The following is a 15,037-nucleotide window of genomic DNA, read 5'->3' on the forward strand; positions in this document are numbered from 1 at the left end:
ACTTGGAGAAAAAAACATCCTGCATTGCTCATGTTTTGATATATTCCAAGGAGGATAGTACTTATTGCTATAGCAAGAGCTCCAAGATACTTGGTAGATAAGTGTGCAGAAAAGCATACCAGGGGATATAAACTTATGGAGAACACTATGAGCTAAAAATACTCATATCTGAACACCTTTTACCTGGAGATAAGGATTCTCCCTGCAAACTTGAAGACTTAAGGGACCCATTCCTTCCGATGCACTCAGAGAATATAGAAAACAGGAATCCAGTCCATTCAGTTCTGCAAGCAACATCTGCAAGAAGAATAACACTGACAAATTAATTATCAGTTAACAAAAACAATTGACATTATGTAGATGCTTCCCTTATTTAGGATAAGGAATTTTAACATAATTGCGCTTGTATTCTCGTTGTTCTGATTTTTGCAAACAATTTTTTTTTTTACTCAAGACAATAAATGATTTCCTTATCATCCATTGGTTAAATAAGATCTGGTGTCAAAATATGTTTCATATTTATTATTATATATATACTGTATGAGTATGAAAGCAAATTTTAAAAACAAATAGGATAATAATTAAACTAGCTACTGCGTTAATCCTGATGTTAGTAATTTAAAGGTAGGATCCCTTACGCCTGAGCTCTTTTTAGTTGGCAAAGCACAGAAAAAAACTAATAATCAAAATGTGCCAGATCATTTTCAGGACAGTGTATTGCCAGGAGCAAACTCACGACCTTTTGATCATCTGTACTGGAGTCTACCAATCTTCAACCAATGCCCCTGACATTTTCATTTGAAAGGTCTCTTGGTATTACCTGTAGATGGGTCTGGCACAGCTGAAGGAAGGACAATTTCCTTGTCATGTCTGTCATATCTCTCAGCATTTGATCACTGACATTTTGATCACCTTAATAAAAAACAACAAAACAGCAAAACATCAGATGGAGAAATACAATACTGACCCTAATGTTACCTCTAACAGAAAAAATATAAACAAAATCTTTTAAAATGGGTACATTACTTGTGTGAATCAAAAGCCTTCACTTCAATCTACCGTCTCAGTGAGAGTTGCTCACTGCAAAGCACTGCTATGAAAACATTAACTAAGTGCAGCGATCTTTTAATTTTCTTTTTTATAAAGTAGGCATTTTTATGCTCCTGACCCTGCCTGTCAGGGTCAACACAGGCTGAAAAAGGATACAACAACCCAGCGGAAGATACTCAATAAAAAGTATCTCCTCACTTGGAAATTGAAATTAGGTCTCTTAGTTGTGACTGCAAAGCGCCTAACTGCTCCACTACAGATGCTGGTGTACTGTTCTCTTTAAAAGCTTTTGCCATTTTAACTTTTTAGTAATCTGAGCGCTTTTGGAGTTTTCAAATAACATGAACTGATTTTTGTTTATGATTCATCACTGTGTCCTTGTTCTTTGATATTGTATGTACCATTCAGAATCTTGCATAAATCACCAGATAATCTATCCATGCCTTTCCATCTAAAAGTTAGAGAAACATTCCTTTAAAGCTGTGTGAACAGAAAATCCTGCGGCACAAAATGCTATTGTTCATGCTAAATGCCTTTCTAGACTCAATGAACATTATGTTAAAGTGAAAGCCCTTCTCAGGATGACCTAGGAATTGTCAAATCCCCTAAAAAGATAAAGGTCAAGAGTGTATGTGAACAGACAAAAGATAACGCAGCAAAGTGCAAAGCAGTCATCATTTTTTCGCTTCATCTTGCATTTTCTGCCTTGCAGTCACTAAATTTGTCATATATTTCATAATCAAGGCAGAGAAGAGGTAAATTAGTGCAGCTCAAACAATATTGTCTAAAATGATGAGACAGTGTTTATTAAGGTGGGACTGAAAATAAAACACTTGGCACACAAAGTATGTTGAATTGCATTTTTTGGTGAGTTTCCTCAATAAAGGTTATACTGTTCCTGGAACCAGTAAGAAAATCACTGAAGAGAAGTAGAATCAAAAGATGACAAAAGAACACCAATTGATCACTAAGATCAGTCAAGAGAGTAAGAAGTTTGTTGGCTTTCAACAGCAGGAGTATAAAGTTAACCAAGTACGCAGAACTGGCATTTGTAAATGTGATTATTTGAAAGATTATGAACATGAACAACTCACTTCTTCCAGATTTTGATGATGTTGCAGACTCTGTCAACTTTCTATAAAAGCGTTGGGTTTTCTTCCTCTCTCGTCTCTGCATGGAAATTTCTTGATTGATGCTTGCAAGACGACTTTCTATGACATGCTTGTTTTCCTCATCCTGATGGAGTATGACAAAGGTGAAAAGTTGAATTGTGGTTTCTAAAGAATTGAGATATGATTTTTAGTTTTAGTAGAGGTTTTACGGCGCTCGCAACTGCATAATGTCATATGAGCGCCAGAAGATTAGAGGTGTTACAAGAGAGTAACAAACATAAAAAAGAAGAAGGGGAGATAAGGATGATAGATGTTTGATAGGAAACAAGAAGCAAACCACACCAGAGCACCCGCCAACCAGCCACTGAGATATGAGAAAGGTTTTCAAAACAGCATTCCACTGAAGAAACAAGAAAGAAACAAAAACAGCACAAAACCAAGGTAAGCGTTACAATTCGGCAACAGAGCAAATTCATGACCAGATGAAATACATAAGCCAACACAACAGCAATTTCAGATTAAATAATAGCAACAATATGATAACAGTAAAGAAACCATATTACAATACATGAAAACCAATCATTTCATCACGCGGTCATTTCGTCACACCGGTGCAGTCAAGACGTCACAGTCATCTCGTCACACCCCAAACCCACAAGGTTGAAAGGAAACGGTCATTTCGTAGCACACTTGCAAACATCAAACGCACATTGTCTTGGCAATCACAAATCACGATTTTTGGGGGAGGGTTGGGGCTGTGCCAATCGTCGTGCCTACCTGATCAGCTACACTGTTTATAAATATAAGTATTGACAATGTTGAAATCTGTCGAGTGAGATCAACAAAGTTTTTAGGTATTATTATTGATGAAAGGTGTGATTGGCAAGATCAAATAAATAAGCTAATGAAAATGTACAGTACTGCCTAGACCCTTACTTTCACACAAAGCCTTACTAACTCTTTACCAGACATTGTTTTTGCCTTATTTAAACTAATGTTCAACTATGGAACAGTTTGGACAAAGATTTAATTTACTTTAATAATTTATATAACTTTAAAAAATAACCTTTAGGCTGGTCCTCCAAAACTCTACAGGCATAACAATTTTGGAGAAATGTAAATCTATAATACAAGCGAAGTCATTTTGTCACACATATAATTGAGGTGTGACGAGATGATCATGAGACGAAATGATTGGTTACCCAGTACATGTATTTGCTGCAGCAATGCAATTGGAAAATAGACAAATTCCAATAGGTTCCAAAGGTGACCCAGAACTTTAAATTGGTGTTTGAGAGATGAGAGAACCCTTGTCACAAGGACATATCAAATAATATAAATGGAAGATAGTTTTCAGATGGGGGATTATAGGAATGTGTCCTCGGGCAAGACACTTTAACCTAAGCTTTAAAACAGGGTCTTGTTCTGTGCTGAACAGTCATTGTTGTTTATTTGCAAATATGGTTTTTGATTTGTTGTTTTCTTTGAATATTAATTCCTCTTGATTTGTATCATCCTGTATGTCATTGTAAATAAAAGACTACTACTAATAATGTAATTTCTATTTATTTCTATATTTGAGAAAAGCATATTTTTCTTCCAAATAAAAGAGACTTCAATAAGAGGTGCAGCAAGGCTACTTACTATAGAGTGAATAAACTTGTCCACTTCAGCAGTAAGACTAAGCTGTATCATGGCTGAGTGGTAAACAACTTGTCCTCTCTTTGTGTATGGCATCAATGCACAGTTTATTTCTTGCAGTTGCGTAGAACCATCTGAGCCTCTCCTGTGATGAGAGGAAGAGTTTGGGTAGTCTGAGCTTTCGATCACTTTCACTCCACTTTCAGAGCCATGTAAGGGCCGAGAATAGACAGCACTCAATGATCTTCCATACTGAGCACGGGGTCCCTGATCTTCCACATGATCTCTTCGCGTCCTCATCCCTGGTTGAGATGGTTCATACTGTGTAGGGGATGTGGAATTCTCAGTGCCACTAAATCTTTTATTTGGAGTATCAAAACCACTAGAGCTATTGCTGGAATTGAAATTTCTGTGCCTCGTGTCGACATTACTATTTGGAGGTGGGACTCTCTGTCTAGTTTGAAATGGTTGCGGAAGGTGACTGTGGGCAATGATGCTGCTTTGCTGGCTTGGAGATTTCAACTTCTTCATACTATCAATTGGTGTTGAATACCCGGATGTTCTTCTATCATCAAAAAGCTCAGGTTTCTTTGCAGACAGTCTTCTCATTTCTGCAGATGTGTTAAAGTCAGAGTCTGAGCTTTGGTCATTCCCACCATCACTATGGTCATATCTGCCACGTCCACCACGTAGAACAGGAGCTGTAGGGGCAGGTGTTCTTTTGCTCTGACTATCAGTGAACTTTGATGAAGAATCAGCAACTTCAGCTGCAGACTCTGACAAAACAGTCTTTGATTTTATAAGACCTGCAGAGGAGGACAGGTGATATGATCTACTACGTTCTTCCTCTGGAGAATTGGAAGAACTAGAATGAGCATAGTCTATTTTGACAAGCAGTTGGGAGGATGAGATGGGGTTGTTTTGGCTGGATGAGGGAGACAGAAAGCCTGAGTTTGCTGACTGGGGATGATCACTGCTCGCACTCCTGTGGTGGGAAGATTGCCTTCCATTGTTTGCAGCTGTGGCAAGAAGAGGTTGCTGCATTCTATTGGGCAGGCCTTTAGACGGTAACACAGGAGTTGAGTGTCCTTGATTTTGATCAACAAACTCAGACGGAGGACGTGCATACTTTCCACTACCCCGTAGCCCTTTTGGACTGTCAATAGAAGAGTTTGGACTGACTGTACTTGATCCATGACCAGGGCGCTTATTGAGGCTAACATTTGGGGATGAAGATAGACCTGTGTTTTCTGTACCAGAATGTGTGGAGGGGACATTGGATTTTGGCCTTGCTTGGAAATAATCTTTGCTGAATACACTAGGATTGTTCAGATTCTTATCATTATGTTGAACATCTCCACTTAGAGAGGCCTCGGTTTTCATCCCAGTATTCTCAGCAACAGAAGAAAAGCTTCCAGCTGGAATATTATGCACTGAAGAACTTTTTGACTTGTCAAGCTCACAACGTTTCTTGAACCGTCTCTTTTTGTCTCTTGCCTCTGAATCAGTGGAATCAGATGTTTCACTCCAGATACCCCGTCGCCTTCCAATTTCGGATTTTGGTCTCAGTCCTGACAGGCGTTTATCATCTCCAGAAAGACCTAGGTTGTGTCCATGATGTTGAGGTGCTTGGTGTGAACCTTTCCCATATTCAACTTCTTGATTGATGGCACTTTGAAGATCTGGTTCTGATTGTCGCAGTTTCCTTTCTGCTTCACCAACTGATCTATGGGAGAATGGTCTATTTTTTTTGGCAGGCAGCGTCTTTGAGTTGAAGCTGTAACAAAAGTATGAAATGTAAACAGAGTCAGTACATACGTTTTCTTTTTGTGTTGCAGCTCCTAAGGAAACTAAACATATGAAACTGTTCAAAATATTTGACAAACCTGTTTACTTAAAAAAAAAAAACCCCAACAAATTGATAAATAGTCCATAATCAGTCAAATATTTAATTTATACACAAACTAAGGTATCAAATTTGATAAATCAGGAAAAATGTAGTTGTACATGTTTACATTCCCAAATTTTTTTGTGTAATCCAGCAAGAAATATAAGAATGTAAAGAGTATAACGATGTGTACAAAGAGTTAAAGTAGAAAAACATTATGGGAATGCCTCTTCAAATTTTGAACAATTAAGATCAGTTACCTGTAAAAATACAGTTTTCTCCAAAGTATTGGCAGGATGACACATTGCTTGCATATGATAACCTGCATTACAACTTCCCAATATAGTAGGTCTACTCTTGAGAAACTTGGGGGGAACAAAAGTAGAGCTGTGCTCCTAATACTTTCAATGAATATTTAACTCCCCTCACAACAATAAAAAGGTATAAAAAGTATTTAGTTACTGTAAATTTGAGGGCTTTCCTCCTCCTATTGCATCAAACAAGGATGACAACAGGTCATATGTCCAAACCAGGTGGAAATATTTCTCTGTAACTGCACTGCAAAACGTGTCCCATGACAATGACGACAGGGCAAGGATGTACTCAGCTGAAATTTTCAAAGTAAAACAAAGGGGGCTGTAATGAACAATGTTGTGTTTCAATTGTAAAATAGAAATGTTTGAATTAATACTCTTATAAAGACTTACTCGTTTGTTTGTTTGAGTAAAGAGAAGCACACTGCACTGCACTGACACAATATTGGTCACCTAGTGGTGGAAAAAAGTAAGACAAACAGACAAACAACAGAGGGAAAGTAAAGAAGTAAGATCTACCAGTGGTGCCTTCAAACCATCCACATTTACACCCCCTGCTTTCCACATGCGAAGAAACGAAGTTTGAGTTTGTGTAAACAGTGGAACATCAACTAAATAATGGTTATTTGATGCTGGTGAGAAATTACACAGAGAGACAGAAACAACAGTGGAAAACAAAAAAAAGTAGAACCTACCACTGAAGTCCTCTAACCACCTTGTTGGTAATTTGTGAAAACTGTTGAAATGTTTTTTGAAACAATATAAGTAACAATATGAACTTCACTGAAGTATATTAAGGATTAAAAAATCTTATTACAAAAAAAAGGAGAAGGAGACATTGATTCGGCCAAATACTTAGGAAAAAAGTGAAGAACATTTGAGGAATATCATTTATTCACTATACAATGAACCCTTAATCCTTATGTAAAGTCAAGAAAAAACTGTTAGAGGACTTCTTATCAGTATTTTAACTGGCCACAATGGATAAAGTATCTTGCTGAGAAGATGTCTAACAATGACGATGACAATCTTTATTCATCTCGCAGGGAGAAATTTGTCTTGGTCGTTTACAATGGCAGAATTCAATAAAATTTTCTGTACACTTCTGACTCCAAAGGCTATTGAAAGGTAAAGGTAAAACCCAAGATAAATGTAAGGAAATATACATTGCATGACACATCTCAACAAGTGACTTTTTTTCTTTGAAACTCAACAAGCTTATAAATTCTCACACAGAAAACACGATACTCTTCTACTCACCAATAGCAAGATCCTCAACGCCTGTATCAAACATTCCATCTTCTACAAATTCTTCTCTAAGAATTCTAACAACACGAGACAGTGTTCCTTGTCTTTGTGAATTTTCAGAACTCAACAACCGCTCCATTAAAGAGTCATTGTTATAATTCGTTGAGGCAGCTAGTTGTGTCAGACAAATGCCTGAATCTTTGGACGGAGATGGAGATGAAGACTGAGAATCATTTTCTCCTGGTGGTTGTGCCTGCCTTATCCTATCTGTTTTTCTATCCATTTGAGGATAATCGTTATTTGCTAAACTTGCGTCATGATTTTTTTGAAGTCTCCTATTGTCAACATCACTGGCTCTTTTCGCTCCTTTCTCTAGTTTTCCCGAGTCTGCTGATGAATTTAAATTCTGCTCTGCACTTGCATTAATGCTGTCCATACTGAATAAACGGGCCCCTGTTCCTGGAAGCACACTAGCCCCAGCTCCTGTAAGAACACCAGAACTTTCACTATGTCTGGGAGAAACGGAATGAGCTGATGAAGTTTGAGAGAAAGGAATGTAAGGAACAGGAACCATTTGCATGATACCAGTGACGGGGTCCTGCATGAGAGTAAATTGCACAGGTACATTCCCAGGTGGTACACCTGAGAATGGTGTTGTCATATGCATGTTGCTTGGTGAGACGCTGGAGGTAGGAAGTTGGTAAGGCACAGGAAGGTGTGTCAAACTTACAGCAGGAGCTGCTTGGGCTGAGCTCATTGTAGTGGGGAGGAAAGGGTTGTTTGTTCCTGTGAGTGCTGTACCTGTATATTGCTGAGACTGTTGTGGGACGGTGGAGGCTGATAAGGGCATTTGTTGTAGAGACATATTGATGGATGTAGCGGTGGTAGACACTGTGCTTCCACCACCGTGAGGCTGAGAGGTGTGTATACTGTGTAAAGGATGTTGCTGAAGACTCTCCACAGAATATGCTGGCATTGTGCGTGTGGATGTCACACTGCCAGTCAGAGATGCTGGAGCAGGTTCAGTTTGACCTGATGATTGTGTAGTGCTACAAGCAGGCTCGTTACTGGCTGAGGCACCAACGATGTGTGTGCGCAGATACTGTGCAATGGCTGTTGCAAGGACATCTGTACTTGGTAGTTGTCCCTGTGACTGTAACTCTTTGAGCGCTGAACCAATGTCTGACGAGCCCTCTCCAGCTGGTCTCACATGATTATTCTCAGCATCTCCCTTTGATTGATCTACTCCTGATCTACTCACATGTTTGGGAACTTCCTTCTCCTCTTTTCCAGATATTTCAGTAGTTCGATGTTTGAGGAGATTGTGTTTAATTTCCCTAAGTTTAGCCACAACATCTGTCTCCTTCATTGTGGAGGTGACTGTAGATTCTAGTTGTTCATTCTTCATAGAGTCTTTTGGATTTGATGTGCTCTCATGGATTACAATAGGCTTGAAATGGGTGGCCGGGGAAGAAAATGCACTGGGGACTCTGTACTGATCTTTAATAGGTTTGGGTTTCACAGCAACAGGTTTGAAAGCTGAAGGAGGTATCTGCTCCACAGGGTTTTTCACGCCTACATTCTTGAAGGCTGAAGTTGGGCTGATGGTGTCATCAACATTGTCATCAAATGGAATGTCTTCAATGTTGTCCTCCAGTTCAGAGTGGTTCCCGTGGGCTATAGACTGTGTATTGTCTGATGATACTTCGTCCCAAGAGTTCTGTAAAAATAGATATAGAACTGCATTTACCTTCCTTAAACATAATTTAAAAACATAAAAATTTCCATTCACAGTATACAACACTTTTTCGATAAGTCTGATTTTCCTTTTGACAAGTCTGGGTGATTTCAGACGACAACTATTACTTGAGTTATGAGGTATCCCAATAAATATTTACAAACAGACTCTATCTTGATCTGCTTGGAATGTTCAGCAATACCTTTTATCTATGGATAATACTGGAATATGACTACATACAATTTCACACCTGACAGCTGCTCAGCTACCCCTCTATCAAAGCTTTCCACTTTCCTATTCCCAGTATTAAATTAAATGACTGTTGTTCTGTCACCAAGCTGCGAGCACCGAAAAACACTTACAAGAATCCCCCCCCTCCCCCCCCAAAAAAACCTGGACATTAACTCATAATGTGTTCTTTATTTTCAACATGCCAGCTCATACAACATGTCTAAGTTATAATCCTAAAAGCTGTACCTGTGGGTGAGCTTTGCTATCCTTATGTGTTTGAAGATCTACAGAAGTAGAAGATTGGTTTGACTTGTTAGATGACTGAAACACAAGAGAAAAAAGGTCACAGTAAGCAGACCGTAAAAGTGAAGCTATTATAAGTTGTAAACATAAGTACTACAAAGACAAAATGGACGTTGCAAGATCAGTAAGGACTCACATGCCCCACTTAAAAGCATTTCTATTTAAGTTTGTTCCATAAATTTGAAAGTGTAGAAGCCATTTCTCTTTTGGGATAGTATGGCTGCTGCGTTAAGAATGAGCAACTGAAACCCAATGTTTATGCATCTTGAGGTTATTAATTAGAGGATAAAAACACACCTGCAATCGTACTGGAAGAATCAGGGCACTTTAAAGTTTTATTGTGAAAGAGGCAGTATCATTTTCTGAGGTTTATTCACAGAATCCAGATTGGTATGTCATGGCCAGCGACACAGTTGCAGCAATGCAATGATTCCTCAGATTTTTTCAGTTTTCGTTTTGAGTTCTCATTTGTCTTCAGGCTTTCCCTGTCTTCCCTAATAATTTTTCCTCCTGTCCTTCCCATTTTCAAAGAATCTGAGTTGAATCAGAAAATAATGAAAAACTAATGAGAAAGTAAAATGGTCAAAACATTGTAGTCACAACGATCTGTCCATGAAACTTACTGCACTTTCTAGAGCATCTTTGTAGATCTTCTGGCAGACTTCTTTTGAATGTTTTCTTTTCACTTTTTCATATTCATCACACATCTGAAACAAAGAAGCAGTTGTACTGAAATATCTCACAGTATTGCACACTCACCCAATACATGGCATGCATACATGAACACACACACACGCACGCACGCACGCACGCACGCACGCACGCACGCACACACACACAAACACACACACACACACACACACACACACACACACACACACACATTCACAAATGTGAAAATAAATACACACAAACAAAAGAAGAAGAAAGTTTAGTTCTAGTAAATTTTTACGGCAATTGCATCGCGATGAGGTCACATAATTGCCAAAGATTAAGGGTGCTACAAAAGAGTAACAAACAAAAAAAAGAAGGAGAAGAGATCAGGACATCAGATGTTTGATAGGAAAGAAGGAGTAAACACCATCAAAGCTCCCACCTACTACCTGTAAAAGAGGAAGAAAGAAAGTCACAGCTGCAACCATTCATATAAAGTCTGGAGTATCAGGAAGCATTCTCTGAACATTTGTCATGACATAACTGTCCAATGTAATAACTGATCAACTGAAAACATGTCAAGTTTCAAAAGTCACTTTTCCAAGACTAAGGTCTATTGATTCAGTTTAATGAAATGTCAAAATCCACTCCGACAACTATTCAGACTCAGATCTTATTTCAAATCAATCCTGGATGAAAAACACTTAAGGAACAGGGCTGTAAGCTGTCCTGTGACTGTACATACAAAGCACCACGCAGCAAAATCTTAAAGAGAAGAGCTGAAACAGGCCTATAAGTTTTAAGTACAAGAAAATGAAGACAGTCTGCCTTGGACAGTGCTTATGGTGCTCTGTCCTTCTGAGTATCACACACTGGCCAGCAGCAGTAATCCAAATTTGTCTGTGACATCAGTGAACTGAAAACTAAGTTTGCTTAATTCATAAATGATTCTTGGTTCTTTTAAAGACAATTTTGCAGGGTTGTCCTAAAGATAAGGAATTTCAATTTCCTTACTTTGCTCTTTCAAAGAAATATACCACCCAAATTAAAACAACATTAAGGGTGAGGTGCTCAAAACAGAGTTATTTACTCTAATTTACGGGTATCAATATACCTCCATTGCAGTCTCTAGATCCGGCCTCTTGTCAGGGTTTACACAGAGGAAAGACTGCACCAGGATGTCCAGGGCTTCTCCATCAGGGACTGCCAGTGAGGAAGAATATTTACCCCCAGCCGCACTCTTCACAGTCACACCTAAGCCATACAGACAAGTCTGAAGATGAGAAGGAAAAACTAGATTATATCAGATCAACAATGAAAGAATGGTGTACAAATTGACCTTTCCATATTACAATATGTTAGCTAGCATTTATAGTAATAAGACCTACACAGCAAAGATGAAACAAATCATTTAAAAAAGGGGGTCAAATTTTGAAGTAAAGATGCTAAGCTGAGAGTAACTACGGTCAAATCTGCTGTGACAGCCATCTATCCAAGACAATCACCTGTACAAACGACCCCTTCCTACTTCTTTTATACTTTTTTTCTACGATATAATGAAACTGTTCATAACATCCACTTTTCTCCTCAAAAAGCGGTAGCTGTTTTGAACAGTTTCCGACTGTACACTTGAAAAGAACAAATCACTCTTCAGCCTATATTCCCATCAAATACCTGGTTAAGCTTGGTAATGATGAACTGTTCTGCCCTACCTATTGGATAAATGGCTGTAAGAGAAGAGACAAAAGTCACATAATTGAACATAAGCACACACACGTACACGCGCACGCATGCACACACACACACACACACACACACACACACACACAAAAATCCAACACAGTACATTCTCTGTTCAAGCAAACAAATATAATACGCATTATATACACACTCACACACATACACAGTAATTTATAATGAGAATTATAAGCTTCTTTTGAATTCCACACAAGGTGCAAGTTCAGTGAGAATATGGACGATTTACTCCATAATAGTCAAAATTGGCCAATAGTCGCATTGCTTCAATTTCAAAATTAATACCTTTTCATTGAGTATTCCTTTCTGTTGTAGCTCAGGTGCCATGTAAATAACTTCTAGGGGCTTCTCCTCTGGGATCGCCTTGAAACCAATAGTTCCACTTTCCCGAACCATTACTGTGTCAGGTGAAATATATGCAGCTGCAATGAAAACACAAACATTTTGTGAATGAAAGATTAGTACACGTTATCAAATATTATATATATGCTTTGAGAGAGGATATAATTCTAACCATGGCAAATTTGTTAGTTAATTTTCCAGTGTGTTTTGGTGAAACAATTCAACTTCTCCCTTCATCACAGCATTTTCAGATGTCTCTTCTGGGTCAATAAATACCGAAAAACCAAAATCATTCAAAGAGTATGTGTGAGTGTGTATATAATGCATATTATATTTGTTTGCTTGAACAGAGAATGTACTCTGTTGGATTTGTGTGTGTGTGTGTGTGTGTGTGTGTGTGTGTGTGTGTGTGTGTGCATGCGCGTGTACGTGTGTGTGCTTGTGTTCAATATTATTTGACTTTTGTCTCTTCTCTTACAGCCATTTATCCAATAGGTAGGGCAGAACAGTTCATCATTACCAAGCTTAACCAGGTATTTGATGGGAATATAGGCTATTTTTCAACTTACGTAAATGTTTCTTCTTTCGTTGCAGACAAAGTATACTTTCTCTGCACAGGGCCCATAACTCTGATTCATCCAGGAAGTGATCCAGAGAGTCCATGACATCAGCCAGCATGATGCCCTGAAAGGGGAAGAGAAACATGAAATTCAAATTACAAAGAAGCAAGCAAAACAAGTACCTTCTAAAGACTGATGCACTGTACCATTTAATAAAATCATAAGAAAAGTCGGGCTGGGTACAGGAGAAAATTCAGCCAGAATTTAACAAATCATAAATGTAGAATGATATATCCCCTCTCCCCCCCAAAGTTCCAAAATGGTAAAAAGACATCAACCCAAATCAATCTGCTCAAACTTTCTGACACAAAATTTAAAAAATCATATCTATCCTATTTATTCAATAAATAATGATAAACTGCTCCAGGTAATAGTTAATCAATCTTTTTTCCAAAAGTAACTTCACTGAGATGGTCTCAACAGGAGTTTACATATTTTCATTCTTAGATAATTATGATTCTCACCTCATGATACAGGCTTCCTGTTGGTAGCGTAAAATGATTTATACAAACTGGGCATTTCTCATTAGTACAGGTCTGACAAAATTTTCAAAAACAGCCAGTCATTGGATTGGAATTTAAGTACAGCACTTCATTCAAAGTGAAGTAAGATTTTGGTATAGGAAAGGTAATTAGCTCTATTTTCCTCAGTCCACCTTCTGTAAAGGGGTACAATACATTACAGTAAGTGCTTCACAATCTGTGTCTCTCTGCAAAAGCTATCAGTGGGATTAAGTTAAGCTCAGGGATTATTGCTATATTAGATGAGATTTCCTTTATAGTCTCATAGTAAGTACAAAGATATTTGAATGATTTTTCACATGAACTTCATTTATTTCCTGACCTGCTGCCGCCTTGCCCTTCTCGGTGTAGTGACATCACCAGGCACTTCGTTCTCCATTACAGATTCTTCCTCATCAAAGCTTGCGTCTCTCAGAATGCCCTGTGATCTGGAGGCTTTGTTTTTTGTATTCTTAGAACTGACGCTCTGTTGCTGGTTCTTCAAACAATTGTGGTTCAAGTCTTTTGTGCTGTCAGGGACATTTCTGGGCGTGGAATCGTTCTTGCTCGATTCATCACTGTGGACTATGCTGTTCTGCTGAGGAGTTCCTGTGAATGTGATTGAAAAGAAAACAATCAATTCAACTTTAATCTAAGAATTGAAATAAAACAGAATGTGTTATAAGTGAAAATAGCCTTACACCTGACTCATATAAAAAGGGAACAGGAGATGAGTTCACGTTATCATTGTTTATAGGTTAAAAAAACAACTACAAATACAAACTATTTTTCTGACTTGAAGAACCAGTTTCTGCGGTACGTAAAAGAACAGAGAAGGCAAAAAATCATCTACAGCTGTGGATACACTTCAGACTTACAGCTATAAAATTCTCCCCTAGTCAGCCAAACGGACAAAGGGGACTTGAAATTAAACATTAAGTCAACACATTCAGAATGCTTTAAAGATAAGAAAAAATGTACTCTTATATTAACGAAAAGCCAAAGATTTTCCCTGTCTAGAAAATAAAACCCTATCTCACCCTCAGCAGTGGAAGGACTAGTGGAAAGTGAAGCTTTAGGCTGCACAAAGTTTGACTGAGACTGTAGGTAGGCCGTTAGTTCATCTGTCATCTGCTGTAGGGAAGAGCTGCTTTGTTCTGAGGAGAGTTCTTTGTTTGAGTAAGAGAAGCACATTGATACAATAATGGTTATGTAGTTGTAGTTTTAGTAAGAGTTTTACGGCACTCGTAACTGCATAAGGTCATAAGAGCACCAGAAGATTAGAGGTGTTACAGGACAGTAACAAATATAAAAAAGAAGAAGGGGAGATAAGGACGATAGATGTTTGGTAGGAAAGAAGGAACCACACCAGAGCACCCGCTAACCACCCACATGGTCATGTAGTACTGGAAAAAAGTAAGACAAACAGACCGAAACAACAGAAGGAAAGTAAAAAAGTTGGTCCTACCAGTGGCGCCCTCCGACCACCCACATGAGGAGAGTTAATCATATTTTTCTGTACCTCACCAATATCTTTAAAAAAAACCCAACTTGTTCAGAAATGTTCAGTTACAAGTAAATTGAATAAACAGAAAAACAAGTGTATTAAAAACAACATACTAAAGTTAAAGTAATTCCCCC

The 15,037-nt window shown here is 38.2% G+C and overlaps 1 protein-coding gene across 1 annotated transcript in view; it reads right to left on the reverse strand.

The window, feature by feature from the left end:
• The window catches only part of LOC101848743, a gene marked incomplete in the record, with an annotated part of 71,704 nt that overhangs the window by 17,085 nt on the left and 39,582 nt on the right, over positions 1 to 15,037 (reverse strand). The window contains 13 exon segments of the mRNA XM_013081422.1: positions 184 to 297; positions 821 to 912; positions 2,145 to 2,286; positions 3,807 to 5,580; positions 6,154 to 6,298; positions 7,266 to 8,973; positions 9,469 to 9,543; positions 10,149 to 10,232; positions 11,294 to 11,452; positions 12,220 to 12,356; positions 12,846 to 12,960; positions 13,740 to 14,005; positions 14,437 to 14,553. Coding sequence (XP_012936876.1) covers positions 184 to 297; positions 821 to 912; positions 2,145 to 2,286; positions 3,807 to 5,580; positions 6,154 to 6,298; positions 7,266 to 8,973; positions 9,469 to 9,543; positions 10,149 to 10,232; positions 11,294 to 11,452; positions 12,220 to 12,356; positions 12,846 to 12,960; positions 13,740 to 14,005; positions 14,437 to 14,553 — 4,928 coding nt within the window.

This window comes from Aplysia californica, unplaced genomic scaffold, assembly GCF_000002075.1.
Source record: "Aplysia californica isolate F4 #8 unplaced genomic scaffold, AplCal3.0 scaffold00130, whole genome shotgun sequence".
NCBI lineage: Eukaryota > Metazoa > Mollusca > Gastropoda > Aplysiida > Aplysiidae > Aplysia > Aplysia californica.